We start from the raw sequence: 15,492 nt of genomic DNA, 5'->3' as shown, positions 1-15,492 counted from the left end.
TTCCCTGCTCAGGACTACCCTCAGCCCAGAAGCTGCCCAAGCTGTTCTACCAGTTGCATGGAGCACCAAAGAGAATCATATTGGATTGAGAGGTCCAATTCACAGCTAAATTGTGAAGGGAGTCCATCAAATCAATTGGGACTTCCCAAGGCCTTAGCTCGGCTTTTCATCTAAGTACCAATGGTGCGGAAGAATGAACTAATGGAGCAATATCTAAGATGCTATGTAAACTATCAGCAGACTACTGTATTTTTTGGACTATAAGACGTAAATTAGCTTTAGAGGAGAAAAACAAGAAAAAAAATCTGTCTCTGTCTCTGCTGGCTCCTCTTTAGCTGGTTGTCCACTAAGACTCAAAGTTCCCTCTCACAGTTACTGCTATTGAGCCTGGTTTCTCCCAGTCTATATGTGTACTTTCGGTTTTTCTTGCCTAAGTGCAGGACTTTACTTTTCTCGACACTGAATTTCATTTTGTTAGATATGGCCCAGTGTTCTAGTCTGCCAAGATCCATCTGGATCTTGAACCTATCTTCTAGGGCAGTGATGGCTAACCTTTTTGGCACTGAGTGCCCAAAGTGTGCATATGTGCAACCCCCCAAAATGCAATGCATGTGCATTCCCTGCGCATGCACCCCATCATACTGTGCATGTGCCCTGCCCCACCATGCATGCTTCCTGTCCCTGTGCATGCCCCCCACTCCCTGTCCATGCTCTCTGGGCATGTGCCTTGCCCCTGGGCACTCACCCCACCCTGGGCACATACACACCCTGCACATGTGCCCCATCCCTGTGCATGCTCACAGATCCCCATGTGCACCTGCCCCCCCATATGTGTGGCAGAGATCCAAAGACCAGCTGGCCAGCAGGAGGCATGTGTACAAGCTTGGCAGAGCTGAGCTGGGGTGATGGCACATGTCCCCGCAGAGAGGGCTCAGTGTGTCATCTCTGGCACGTGTGCCATAGGTTCACTATCACAGTTCTTGGGTGTTAGCTATTCCTGCAGTTTAGCATCATCTGCAAATTTGGTAAGTTCCTCTTCTATTCCCTCATCTAAGTCATTTATAAATTATAGCAGAGGGTTATTAAATAACCATACAGATTGATAGCAGAAGATGGTTACATGGTCATACAGATCAAATAAAATGTAAAGTGTACAGTCACCATGTGCCTTGCTGCTTAACGGTTTTTCAACTGTCTCAGGAAATTCTTGTCAGAATATAAAAAAAACCATAGATTATAACCATAGATGTGTATTAAACACTGCCATCTACTGGTTGACTAATTCTGTAGTTGTTGCAGTACAAAATACATTCTAACTTGTATTCCAACAGGACTACAGGTAGTCCTCAAGTTACGACCACAGTTGAGCCCAAAATTTATGTTGCTAAGCAAAACATTTGTTAAGTGAGTTTGCCCCATGTTATGACTCTTGCCACAATTGTAAAGTGAATCATTGCATTTGTTAAGTTAGTAACATGCTTGTGAAGTGAATCTGGATTCCCCATTGACTCTGCTTGTCAGAAGGTCACAAAAGGGGATCACATGAAACCCCCCCGGACCCTGCAAGAGTCATAAATATGAACTAGTGGCCAAGCATCTGAATTTTGATCACATGACCATGGGAATGCTATCACCATTTTTCACATGGTTGTAAGTGTGAAAAATAGTGATAATTCCCGGGTCATTGCAACTTTGAAGAGTCACTAAATGAACTGTTGTACATTGAGGACAACCTGTACATCAATCATCCAGGTAGATCTTGACTGTGTGACCACTTTCTGTGATGAACCATAAAGAGGACTGTCGGGGATTAGCCTTCAAGTTCAGCCAAAACTGCACAGGGCTTATCGTTGATGCAAAAATAAGACTCTGGAAATGTGTAACGTGAATCAGCTTCAGCTCATCCACTCTGTGAAGGTACACCTGTAGGTAAAGTTTGAGAAGTTAGCAGAGTTTCACTCTGCTCTCAGCTCCCCAGTTGCTCTAAGTCCCAGCTTGGGGCCTCAGCATCTCAGAAGACACTTTGGTAATAACTTTGCACTAACTTCTTCAAACTACATTCAAAATATTTTATGCAGCTGTTGCTTCCTAATGTTTATGGGCTTCAGTTACAATCCTCCTGGGTCAGAACTGAAAACCAGCTTGGCTTTTGGAAACGAGCAAAGCAAATGACTGTAATTTGGTAATTATAAGGAGAAGAGATGAAGTCTGTAATGCACTGAATTCAACCTAGCTGCTAATGCAGGCGCAGAGCTGGAGAAAAACATGTTTATGCCAATTCCCTAAAGGGTTTTAATAGGCTAGCAACAGGTCGTCAAAGTGACAGTTGAGTTTGTCTGCCTTTTTTGCAAGGCAGAGAGTCACAAGAACAATAAAAAGTTTAGCTGCATCATAAAGAGCTATCAAATGATTATTTTAACATCTCAGATGTCCCACAGGTTGTGTTGCCATGGAGGAACCTAGTAATTTAGCTTCCAAAAGCATCACTTCTTTTCTGCTTTCTTGGAAGCTTGCCAGATCCAAAGTTTTGTAGGCTGCCATTCTCTGTATTCCTAATAAAACATATTCTCTGAACATAGTGGGAAACTTTTTTGATACAGTGTTTCTTGAATGACCACTCAGTGCATTCACTGGTACCTTGAATCATATCCTTGATTGTTTAAGTATGGGTACTTTTATGGGTTTCCATAATTGAACCAAAATTTAGCCAACCAGAATTTTAGCTACTATGTTTTATCATATTTTTCAGAGTATAAGACACACTTTTTCCACCTGCAAAAGTGGGTGGAAATGACTGTGCATCTTATGCACCAAATGTTGCTAAAGCCCCACCCACCAGCCAGCTCCCACCCTTTGGCCTTTGCCTCCCAGCAATTTGCCTCCTTGCAGCAAACAGCAAACAGCTTGTTTCAGCTTCAGCACAGCCTGATTAGAACAAGCAGCTGATTGACAAGTGGATTGGCCTCCCAATGATCAGCTGTTTCAGACTGCAAGGATTGTCATTGTCTATTGCTGCCTCCGCATGCCTTATTTTTGGCCTACACAGGCCATTTTTGGCCTCCACATACCCTGTTTTCTGACCCAGTAAGCCCCATTTTCTGCTCATTCCGATCCCCACTGCCCAGAATGGGACAAAAATGGGGCATGCGGAGGCTGAAGCAGGATGCGGATGGCAAAAATGTGGTGCACGTAGGCAGTAATAGGCTATGGCAATTCCTGCAGCCTGAAACGGCTGATTGTTGGGAGGCCGATCCAACTGGCAATCAGCTGCTTGTGCTAATCAGGCTGTGCTGAAACTGAAACAGGCATTTTGCTGTTTGCTGCAAGGAGGCAAATTGCCGGGAGGCAGAGGTAGAGGCAATTTTTTTTCTTGTTTTCTTCCCTTAATGCTAGGTGTGTCTTATATTTCAGAGCATCTTATACTCCAAAAAATATGGTATGTCAGGGGTGTCCGCCAAAGGGTCAACATAGCAGAGAGAGTACTGTGATAATAACCCATCCCTTTTGAAAGTATATATTGATGCATATTCAAAGAGGGTGTACTTGCATCATATCATTGTCTGTTATCTTGCAATTCACACACACACACACACACACACACACACACACACACACACATGCACACATGGATGATAATGTTTCATGACCCCCATCCACAGCTAAGCACATCGCTAACCCATGGTTTTTTGGAGAAATATCCCTCTGCTTCACTTCCAAGCTGGGAGAAAGACATTGGAAACATGGAGGCTGATTGGAAAGATGGTTTAATGGTGAAGCAGAACCACCAAGCACATGGTTCTAGGCAGCTGACCACATGGAGTTGCGAGTGAGGGATATTTATGCCTTCACTTGGGCTTTGCACTTCAGCTTCCTGCTCCTGTGCAAGAACATGTATTCTATTGGCTGCTATCAGACTCCCGTGGGGCTATGCAGGGGTCACAGCTGAAGTTGTCTGAGCTCTCAGGTTTGGTTGACACAGCTTGGAGCTGGCGGGAAAGCTGGGCGGGAGGTAGCAGAGATAGTCGGGTGCTGAAGCCAAAACAAAATTCTTTCCCCTGGGAACCAAGGTCATCTGTGCAGGTGTGAGGAAGGAGGTGATGAAGATTATCTAGCAAGTGGACTTTATGCTTGTTGGGCCATGTGGCAAGTGACTCTGGGTAAGTGGAAAAACTTTTACTTTTAATTAGGTAAAATTCGGTGGGACAGATAACAGATAATCAGAGTTGGAAGGGACCTTATAGGTCATCTAGTCCAACACCCCGCCCAAGTGGGAGACCCTGCACCATTTCTGACAAATGGCAGTCTAATCTCCTCTTGAAAGTTTCAAGTGATGGTGCTCCCACAACTTCTGTTCCATTGGTTGATTGTTCTCACTGTCAGAAAGTTTCTCCTTATTTCCAGGTTAAATCTTTCCTTGTTCAGTTTCCATCCATTATTCCTTGTGTGGCCTACAGGCACTTTAGAAAATAACTTGACCCCTTCCTCTCTGTGGCAGCCCCTCAAATATTAGAAGACTGCTATCATGTCTCCCCTGGTTCTTCTCTTCACTAGACTGGCCATGCCCAGTTCCTGTAACCATTCTTCATATGTTTTAGTCTCCAATCCCCTAATCATCCTGGTTGCTCTTCTCTGTACTTTTTCTAGAGTCTCAGCATCTTTTTTATAGTGTGGTGAGCAAAACTGGATGCAGTACTCTAGGTGTGGTCTTATTAAGGCTTTATAGAGTGGCATTAGTACCTCACTTGATCTTGATTCTATCCCTCTGTTAATGCAATTCAGGATTATATTAGCTTTTTTGGCTGCTGCTTCATACTGCTGTCTCATATTTAGCTGGTTGTCCACTAAGACTGCAAGATCCCTCTCGCAGTTACTGCTATTGAGCCTGGTTTCACCCAGTCTGTATGTGTATTTTTGGTTTTTCTTGCCTAAGTGTAGGACTTTACTTTTCTCTACTTTTAGAGGCAAGCTTCACCAGGTCCGTGCCAATACGATATGTCCCAATAAATTGTTCTTTGAGAAAGATGCCTGCCTCAGAGTTCTTCTTGTTCTGAATGTGTTACTTGGAACATTGACATTGGTTTCCAGAGGGGGAAAAATGCAGACTACAGGAACCAGGAGCACTACTCAGGTGACTTTGAGGACGCAGACAAACCTCCAAGTGGCCTCAACGATTCTCTAAAAGGATGCAAATGACCAGCAGTCTGCAAGGAATATAAATCCTTCCCTTCCCCACCATCCACTGAGAGCTGATGAAGCTTCTTGGATAAAAAGTGAAATGTCTTCAAAAGAAAGAGAGAGAGAGGTCCAGTTGCCTCCTGAAAAAGCACCTTTGGGACAAGAGGAAAGGGAGTTTGAGCAGAATTTTGGGATTAGTTTCTATTTGAAACAGACTAAACTAGAATAGAATAGAATAGAATAGAATAGAATAGAATAGAATAGAATAGAATAGAATAGAATAGAATAGAATAGAATAGAATAGAATGGAATGGAATGGAATGGAATGGAATGGAATGGAATGGAATGGAATGGAATGGAATGGAATGGAATGGAACGGAACAGATTAGAGTAGAGTAGAGTAGAGTAGAGTAGAGTAGAGTAGAATAGAATAGAATAGAATAGAATAGAATAGAATAGAATAGAATAGAATAGAATAGAATAGAATAGAATAGAATAGAATAGAATAGAATAGAATATATGGAATGGAATGGAATGGAATGGAATAGAATAGAATAGAATAGAATAGAATAGAATAGAATAGAATAGAATAGAATAGAATAGAATAGAATAGAATAGAATAGAACAGAACAGAATAGAATAGAACAGAATAGAATAAGAAATAGGAATAGGAATAGGAATAGGAATAGAAGAGTTGAAAGAGTTGCCTAGGCAGGAAACCCTACACCACTTCAGGCAAATGGTTATTCAATCTCTTCTTAAGAACTTCCAGTGTTGGAGCATTCACAACTTCTGGAGGCATTTGTTCTCACTGTCAGGAAATTTCTCCTTAGTTCTAAGTTGCTTCTCTCCTTGATTAGTTTCCACCCATTGCTTCTTGTCCTGCCTTCAGGTGCTTTGGAGAATAGCTTGACTCCCTCTTCTTTGTGGCAGCCCCTGAGATATTGGAAGACTGCTATCAAGAATCACACTCTCCCCTCCAAAGTCAAATAAATTTGCTTTTTGGATATCTTTTGTCATTGTCAATGGCACTCAAAGCTGGGCCACAGCAACTGAGAATTGGACTGGAAAGGGGCTGCACCCATGCTATAAAACTTCCTCACTAAAATAAAAACAGACTGTCCCCTTGTGTACAGTCATGAATGGTGTTCTTATCTAACAAGGGAAAGGGACAAGGGATCAAGGTCACCACAACACTCATCCTCTTGGGTGGCTTATTATCATCCTGGGTCACAGCTAAAAAATTATGAATCCCACTTTTAATACCAGTTTCTGTGAAATCCAAATTCAGGATCCCAAACAAATAATCAAGGTTCATTGCAGTGTTTATTAAGCAGTATATACTATGGAAAGTTGAAGTAGGATCAAAAGCACAGTCATGGTTCCACTTCATTTAATTACCAAGTTGCTGGCGCCAGTTTGGTTGCTAAACAACGATTACTTGTAACTTCGCTTAGTTTTTGCCCTTATTATTATCATTCTTTCTCCTACAAATAATACATAGGAAAAAATAAAATGTTGACATTTACTTAAAATTTCCCTCCATTCTCCATAGAGGAGAATTCTTTCTAGCATATCCAGAGGTGGTATTCAATAGGTTCTGACCAGTTTGGAGTCTGTTTTCACTGGCAGAGCTCTCGGGCAGCTACAGGCACCCAAGAAATGAGTGATGTTGACCTGGACATGTCCCTTGGCCACGCACCCCCCTTCCCCAGGGTCAAACACAGCCCTGCTGCAGCCCTCAATGAAATCGAGTTTGACACCCCTGGTCTTAGATGGTCATTAGAAAGCATCACAGAGATAAGAAAAACTTTTCCCTGGTGGGGTCTGAATCAGAGGTCGTATTCAGCAGGTTCTGACCAGTTCTGGAGAACTGGTAGTGGAAATTTGAGTTATTTGAAATAGTTTGGAGAACTGGCAATGCCACCTCTGACTGGCCCCACCCCATCTATTCTCTGCCTCCTGAGTCCCAGCTGATTGGCTGGCTCTTCTTTGGTTGCCCTGCACAGGAGAACGGAGCTGGAAAGCAGGTTAGTGGAGTGAGGAGGGAATGGGGATTTTGCAGTAACCTTCTCCCAGGAGTGGGGAGGGAATGGAGATTTTGAAGTATCCTTCCCCTGCCACAACAACTAAGACATGCCCACCAAGCCATGCCACACCATGCCCACTAAGCCACACCCACAGAACCAGAAGTAAAAAACATTGAATCCCACCAGTGAGCTTATCTATCTCAAGCCTAGGTGTATTCCTCATTTGTAATGTAATTTTTAATTGTTGAACCCAATTAACAAAAGATATTTGTGAAGCACAATTTGCCCAGATAAGAAAATGCAACAGGGGCCTAATAATTTTGCTTTCAACCAGAGAGTAGTTCAGTTTCAAACAGATAGTGAACTACAGAATCCACAGTCCTGCTGGAGGAATAACCAGGGTAAATAGAATAGAATAACAGAGTTGGGAGGGACCTTGGAGGTCTTCTAGTCCACCCCCCCCTTAGGCAGGAAACCTTATACCCTTTCAGACAAATGGTTATCCAATCTCTTCTTTAAATTTCCAGTGTTTGGAGTATTCACAACTTCTGGAGGCAAGTTGTTCCATTGATTAATTATTCTGTCAGGAAATTTCTCCTTAGTTCTAAGTTGCTTCTCTCCTTGATTAGTTAAAGTGTGACCAGAAAGAGTTTTGAAGATCAAATCTACTAATGTGTGATGCCTTGCATACGTTTTTAGAGATCAGAGATCATACATGAAAATATGATCTTTAACAATGAATAAGGAAATAAGTCAGTTGATTTATTTTTTTCCAATTAGCTGTTCCTTTACATTCAGATGTGGTCTTAGTAAAATAATGTAGCACTTGGAGATAAAGATGCAGATCAACAGACCAGCACTGGATGCCAAGATGGAGAAGACCTGCACAGCCACCATGTACTTCCCTTTGGTGCTCAGGTAGGCAGGCACAAAGGACACCCAGACACTGCAGAAGACCAGCATGCTGAAGGTGATCAGCTTGGCTTCATTGAAAGCCCCAGGTAGGTTTCTGGCCAGATAAGCCAGCACGAGTGAAATTGCAGCCATGAAAGCCATGTAGGCAAGGGCACCATAAAACATGGAACGAGACCCTTCATTACACTGAAGTATAATCTTTTCTGTCTGGGAGTGCATGTCAGACTCAAGGAATGGGGGGGAGACTCCCAGCCAGATGCTGCAGATGACCACCTGGACACTGGAAGAACAAAGAACTATGGTATTGGGTAATCTTTTCCCTAGCCATCTCCTTATGCTGTTCCCTGGCTTTGTGGCCAGGAAAGCAAGCACAACTGTGATGGTTTTGGACAAGACAGAAGAGACAGCAATTGAGAAGATGATGTTGAAGGCAGTTTGTTGGAGAAGGCAAGTGGCTCTCATTGGCTGGCCAATAAACAGGAAAGAGGTCAAGAAGCAAAGAAGGAGGGAAACCAGGAGGATGTACGAAAGGGCCTGGTTGTTGGCTTTGACAATGGGAGTTTTTGTGTGCTTCAGAAAGATTGCTAACACAAAGGCTGTAATTAAAGAGAAGAAGAGTGCAATTGAAGCCAAGATGGTCCCCAGACATTCACTGTAGGCCAGAAAAATTATTTCCTTAGGACAACATTTATTTCGTAAGTTATTTGGATGCTGATCTTCTGGACATTTCCTGCAATGATCTGCATCTGAGGAGAAAAAAATAGAAATGTCTATTATCTTTTGCTATGCTTCCCAAGATAAAACCAGTGTCATGATTGACTCATTATGCAACCCTGCTCACAACTAGACCACAGTAACAGGGGAGGGGGAAGGAAAGCATTGAAGTGTCATGGAGATTTGGAAGGGAACCCTGTAATGCAAGTGTACCTCCTGGAAGTGTGAGAAAGACTCAAACCCCAAGGACATCACCTGTCAGCCTCCAAGGTTCCTTCTTCTGCTTGACTCTTTCTGGCTGCCATAGAAATTTGGGGGGGAGGAATAATTGGGCCTCGTGGGGGGAAGGCTAGTAGAAGTTGAAGTTGTGTGAATTGTAAAAGTTGGGGTGCTTTCTTGCTTACTGTGCAAATGCAGCCAATTATCTTTCTAGGCCAAGGTCAACCTTCGTGGCATACCAGATGTTTGAGATGCAATCTGAAGATGTACTCACATGACATTACACACACCTCAGATTGGATGTCCGTTTGAATGGTTGGGGGTGGGGACATGGGATAACTTTCTATATGTAATTCCCACACCTTTTGCTTCAGATCTTGTATTTCTCCTGTTGCTACCACTTCAATTTCAGTAAAAGTTCTTTTCTCTATACAAATGGAGTCTAAGGTTCTCTTTCTTGGATTTTGAGCGGAGCCAAACCTGACATCACCTGGAAACACCCAAGGCAGACAGGCCGCTTCCAAAATAAAGCAAGTGCAACTGATCAATGGACAATGGATAATGGGAGGTCCAAGAGGAAAAGGGAAACGTTTTCCTATGCTGTTTGTGGGCAAAAATGTCAGAACTGGCTTTTCTAATTCTGTACCCATATGGCTTTTCAGTAAAGTTATACTCTGGGAGAAAAAAATGCCCCAGGAGGTTTTTTTTTTTTTTTTTTTGCTGTTTGACGCAGTGGGATGGTTGACAACCATACATGAAAGTTATAGGAAAGCCAAAGGAAGATATGATGTTTGAGACTGTGTCCATTTTTATTAAAAACCAAGTTCATTTTTATGCTTGTAAACAGTAGTGGTTTATTAACTTAGACTAATGAAGGTTTTATTGACTCAGTTAATCAACCATGATCGATCTTTCTCCTCTATATCAGAGGTGGTATTCAGAAGGTCCTGACCAGTTCTGGAGAACCGGTAGCGGAAATTTTGAGTAGTTCAGAGAATCAGCAAATACCACCTCTGACTGGCCCTGCCCCCATCTATTATCTGCCTCCTGAGTCCCAGCTGATCATTGGGTCTTCTTTTGTTGCCCTTCACAGGAAAACAGAGCTGGAAAGTAGGTTAGTGGGGTGGGAAGGGAATGGGATTTTGCAGTAACCTTCCCCCAGGAGTGGGGTGGGAATGGAGATTTTACAGTATCCTTCCCCTGCCACACCCACCAAGCCACACCCACAGAACTGGCAGTAAAAAAAATTGAATCCCACCATTGCTCTGTATACTTTATCTTAAAATGTTTGGGTTGTTTGGAAAAACTGCCCAAGAAGAATAGATGACAGAGGTGGAATCTTCACACAAGCTATTGATATGAACCGATGCTACACTTATTTTGGACACAAGGCCAAAGATTATTAAAGAAGCATTAGTGTTCTTATTGAAGAGCTGACCATTTCCTCTGGGATTACTCACCTTCCTGATTGGAGAAAGTCCCTTCTGCACAGAAAACACAGTCATAGCAGCAAATGGGCTTCCCTTCCTGGTGCACCATGAAAAATCCAGACTGACAACTTTCCACACACCTGGAAGGAGGCAGAGTCTGTGCACAAAAAATCAGGAACATAAAAGAATATAACTTCTCAAAGAAAAAAAGAGGGAAAGACCTCAGGTTGGTCTTGGTTTAACCTGAAGCCTGTTACCCAGGGGTGGGATTCAAATATTTTAACAACTGGTTCTGTGGGCATGGCTTAGCTAGTGGGCGTGGCTTGGTGGTCATGTTATTGGCTGGGCGTGGCTAACTCAACATCACTCACATTGAGGCACGCATCTCCTCGCCTGGCCTCTCATGACTGTGGGGATGCTGCAACAGTTGTAAGTGTGAAAAATGGTCATAAGTCACTTTTTCAGTGCCATTGTAACTTTGAATGGACACTCCACACAAGCAAAGTACCAGCAAAGGAGGAAAAAAACTCCAGAGATGTTCTTGAGACAGAAAGTCTAGTCCTGCCAAGAATGTAATAAGGGTTAACGGAGAGGCAGTTTCTGTAAGCAACACCATAATGTTTCCTTCCTGCCTTCCTTACAGGATTAGGACAGTAATTTCTTCTAACAACCGGTTCTCCAAACTGCTTAGAATGATAACAACTGGTTCTAGTGAATAGGTGCAAACCTGTAGAATCCTACCCCTGCTGTTACCAAGACTAAGCCAATTTAATTGCAACAATTACATATGGTTGAAGTTATCTCTTGGTTTGAGTTCAAAGAGATCAAGGCTAGGAGGAGGTTCTTCTCTGTTATTGTCCCCATGCTATAGAACAGGGGTATCAAATTCATGTCATCACAGTGGTGTCACACAGTGGTGGGATTCAAAAGAATTTACTAACCAGTTCTGTGGGCATGGCTTGGTGGGTGTTGCAGGGGAAGGATATTGTAAAATCTCCAGTCAGAGATGGTATTTGCTGGTTCTCCGAATTACTCAAAATTTCCAATACCAGTTCTCCAGAACTGGTCAGAACCTGCTGAACACCACCTCTGGTGTCATGTGACAATTTGTGACTTTTTTCCCCTTCGCTAAACTGGACGTGGCTGTGGCCAGCATGTGATGTATCCAGCTCATGGAATGCGAGTTTGACAGCTGTGCTATAGAATATGGGAAATCAGATGTTGCTTTGAGCCTATTAGCTTTCTAAAGAGTTCCTCTACAGTCCCTTTTTATTATTTATTATTTTTACATAGTGGCGCTTCTTAAAAGGTAAAGGTAGAGGTTCCCCTTGCACATACGTACTAGTCGTTTCCAGCTCTAGGGGGCGGTGCTCATCTCCATTTCAAAGCCGAAGAGCCAGCACTGTCCAAAGATGGCTCCATAGTCATGTGGTCAGCATGACTAAATGCCAAAGGCGCACGGAACACTGTTACCTTCCACCAAAGGTGGTCCCTATTTTTCTACTTGCATTTTTATATGCTTTCGAACTGTTAGGTTGGCAGAAGCTGGGATAAGTAAAGGGAGCTCACTCCATGATGCGGTGCTAGGGATTCAAACCGCTAAACTCCTGACCTTTCTAATCAACAAGCTCAGCATCTTAGCCATTCCTTATTTTGTCTGAAGACAATTATGAACATTATTTTTATGATTTTATTATTTTAAGCTGGCATTGTTTATACTTCTGAATTCTCAAGAGTCAAATGATTGTGGTGGTCTAAAATTGAATACATAAACAAAACAGCAAATTGTGTCTTCCTATGAACTTTCTGTGTACCTTTTTTTAAATTACTCATAATCAGTTTTTATCTAAGTCTTTGGATTTAGTCCAGCAGAAGAATATGTAAGCGACACGGAGAAATTCTTTGCAACTATTTTGAATTTTTGCAACACTTCCTAGATTCTTTGCAAGCACTTCACTTTCTGTGTACCTTTTTTTAAATTACTCATAATCAGTTTTTATCTAAGTCTTTGGATTTAGTCCAGCAGAAGAATATGTAAGTGACACGGAGAAATTCTTTGCAACTATTTTGAATTTTGCAACACTTCCTTAGATTCTTTGCAAGCACTTCACTTAGCAGTGGTGGGATTCAAATTTTTTACTACCGGTTCTATGGGTGTGGCTTGGTGGGCATGGTGTGGCTTGGTGGGTGTGGCAAGGGGAGGATACTGCAAAATCTCAATTTCCACCCCACTCCAGGGGAAGGTTACCGCAAAATCCCATTCCCTCCCCACCCCACTAACCTGCTTTCCAGCTCCGTTCTCCTGTGCAGGGCAACAAAAGAAGACCCAGCCGATCAGCTGAGACTCAGAAGGCAGAGAATAGATGGGGGCAGGGCCAGTCAGAAGTGGTATTTACCAGTTCTCCGAACTACTCAAAATTTCTGCTACTGATTCTCCAGAACTGGTCAGAATCTACTGAATACTACCTCTGCTTCTTAGAACAAAAAAAAAAAAAAAAAATAGAACTAAAATTAATGAAATGGTTTTCATACCTTGTTAAACCATTTAGGCCAAATAATGGCATTCTGGTCAATAACAAATTTGGGTTCCTGGGAATTCCCTCTTGCAAAACTCCCAAATTTCACTCTGACAAGAGACCTGTTAGGAGAATTCAACCAGTTCACAATATCAAAGTCAGCTGCGAGCTCTTGGTTATCATCCAAATATACCCCATCCATGGAACTGTTGTAAAAATGGGGGCTTTGCAGGAAAGGATGAATCTAGCATGATAGGAAAGATAAAGTGTTGTTTTTAAAAATGAAAAGGCTTGACTCAAGTTATCGATTTTTCAAATTTAGGATTTGACATTAAAAAATTTCAAGTTTAGTTCTACTTGTGGATATCTCTGTAAAATTTTCTTGGCCAGAAGAATGAAATGATTTGTCCTGGTTTTTTTCTGTGTGGTTGCCAATGGACAGGTCTAGAGGGCACCAAGTGGAAAAGACTGGTACAGAATTGTTAGGAATAACCATAGTTACCTAACGTTGTTTGGGTAAATAATATATAAACCATGATAGCAAAGTTTAAATGTGTTTTTCACTTTAAACTCTAAATGATATAATTTGGGTGCGGTTGAGAAACTGCCATAAGAGGGAGCTAGAGAACCTGGATTGCTACTGGATTGATGGTTGATTGTTCTGCGTGTTCCCTGTTGCTGACGCCGAAGGAGGAAAGAGTTTTGAATGCTGCATATCTAATCTACTGTGAGAAGATATTTACTGGACTGATTTATGTATTGACATTGTAAGTTAACTGACCTTTTTTCTGACACTGGATTTTTTGCAATTGAACAATCTCCGGACTGAACTGACTGAACACTAGTAAATGATATTTGGACTGTTTGACCCTGCTACACTCTTAATGGAATAAACTATTCAACTAAGACAGTGTATCCGTTTTTACTGAGTGTGTAAACTAAAAAACGTTTTCTCTCATATTCGCCTGACTGCCTGACTGCTGTGCATATTCTGCTAGGGTATATCCCTAACACTGGTTATGGGCCCAGCCTGCACAGTCAGACTAACCAGGATACAACAGGCTTATATAAATTGAGAGTTAGTGTAGTTACACAATACTGTAAATCGACAGCTGTGTTTTATTAGTTTATTATAGTTTAATATCCAAAGAAAAATGGCACAAGTCAATTTACCAAGTTTGTCTCTAATATCCAAACTGGATGGAACAAACTATGTTTCATGGTCTATGAAATGCAGTCTACTTCTACGCAGAGAAGGTTTGTGGGGTATAATTCAAAACCCACCAGAAGTAGATGATTGGGATCCGGAAGATGAGAATGATGCCCAGAAAATAAATGAATATAAACTGAAAAATGAGCAAGCTCTATGTATAATAGGACTGACACTCTGTGACCACCAGCTTGTCCATATTCATGGAGAAGAAACAGCTGCTAAGTGTTGGGAGAATTTAAAGAAGATTTATGTTCGAGACAGTGTAGGAGACATATAAATCTTACACGGAGGCTGTTCAGAACACATCTTCAAAAGAATGGAGACATGTTGACTCATATAAACACTATGAAGAGGATTTTTCAGGAACTGCATGAAAAAGAACTTATCTTCACAGAACTGCATCAGGTTTATATCATTTTGTCTTCGTTAGATGAGAGCTATGACGACTATGTAACTTCACTGGAAGTACTGCCAAAAGATAATCTCACATTAACTGACATTACTGGCAGATTAATTGAAGAAGCCAGGAGAAGGCTTGAAAGGGATCAATTGAGAAGGGAACAACCACAAGAAGAGAAATTATCTTCAACAGCCTATACAATTAAAAAATGTTTTAATTGTGGAGGAAAAGGACATTTGGCTAGATTCTGCAAAAAAGGAAAACGCCAGAATGCCAAAAAGCATCAAAAAGATGAAACAATTTTTGAAATAGCCAAAATTTTCAAAATAGCAAAATTGTAAATAATAATTTATGGGTTGTAGATAGTGGAGCATCGCACTGCATAACAAAAGATAAGAAAAAATTTATTAAGATGTCAATGAGTTCACAACAGATATCGTTAGCTAATGGCTGGAAAATGAAAGCAAAAGCTGAAGGTATTGCACATTGTTCGTGTATAAAAGAAAATGTTAAAATGTTGTATGTACCACAACTTAAGTTTAATTTGCTTTCAGTTAGAGTTTTGATTAAACTAGGTTATGTAGTTACCTTTAGGGGAGAAAATTGCATAATAGAAAAGGAAGGTAAAAAAATGACTGCAACTTTAAAAGATGAATTGTATGTATTGAATGATAATCAATTAGAGGTGGCTAATACAGTGTATAATAACGTTAAGCCTCATGACGAATGCATACATTTGCTACACAGACGTTTAGGGCATATAAATTTTAAAATGCTCAAGCAAATGGTTGAACTGTCTGAAGGTATAAAACTGAAGCCTTGCAGTAAGTATTTGCACTGCAATGCTTGCAGTCAAGAAAAGAGCAAGGTAATACCAGCA

General features: G+C 41.5%; 1 protein-coding gene across 1 annotated transcript; it reads right to left on the bottom strand.

The window, feature by feature from the left end:
• Positions 1–1,740: 1,740 nt before the first annotated feature.
• LOC113427560 (vomeronasal type-2 receptor 26-like) lies at positions 1,741–13,201 on the bottom strand. The gene is made up of 4 exons (XM_087948598.1): positions 13,016–13,201; positions 10,514–10,640; positions 7,998–8,866; positions 1,741–1,923 (listed from the first exon to the last, which is right to left on the bottom strand). Exons 1-4 carry the CDS (start codon positions 13,199–13,201, stop codon positions 1,741–1,743), a joined length of 1,365 nt encoding a protein of 454 aa, XP_087804724.1.
• Between the last annotated feature and the right edge of the window lie 2,291 nt (positions 13,202–15,492).

This window comes from Notechis scutatus, unplaced genomic scaffold (assembly GCF_049901735.1).
Source record: "Notechis scutatus isolate UNSWTSFEM ecotype Mainland unplaced genomic scaffold, rNotScu1.2 NSCUCTG21, whole genome shotgun sequence".
NCBI classification, from domain to species: domain Eukaryota; kingdom Metazoa; phylum Chordata; class Lepidosauria; order Squamata; family Elapidae; genus Notechis; species Notechis scutatus.
This window is presented reverse-complemented; position numbering and strand designations above follow the sequence as displayed.

Excerpts from the sequence above, each read along its gene's own strand:
- LOC113427560 (XM_087948598.1), bottom strand. The coding sequence starts at position 13,201 with ATGGATGGGGTATATTTGGATGATAACCAAGAGCTCGCAGCTGACTTT. Across the intron at positions 10,641-13,015 it reads GGCCTAAATGGTTTAACAAG|ACTCTGCCTCCTTCCAGGTG; the intron begins GTATGAAAACCA and ends TTTTGTGCACAG. Across the intron at positions 1,924-7,997 it reads TACTAAGACCACATCTGAAT|GTGTACCTTCACAGAGTGGA; the intron begins GTAAAGGAACAG and ends CTTTACCTACAG.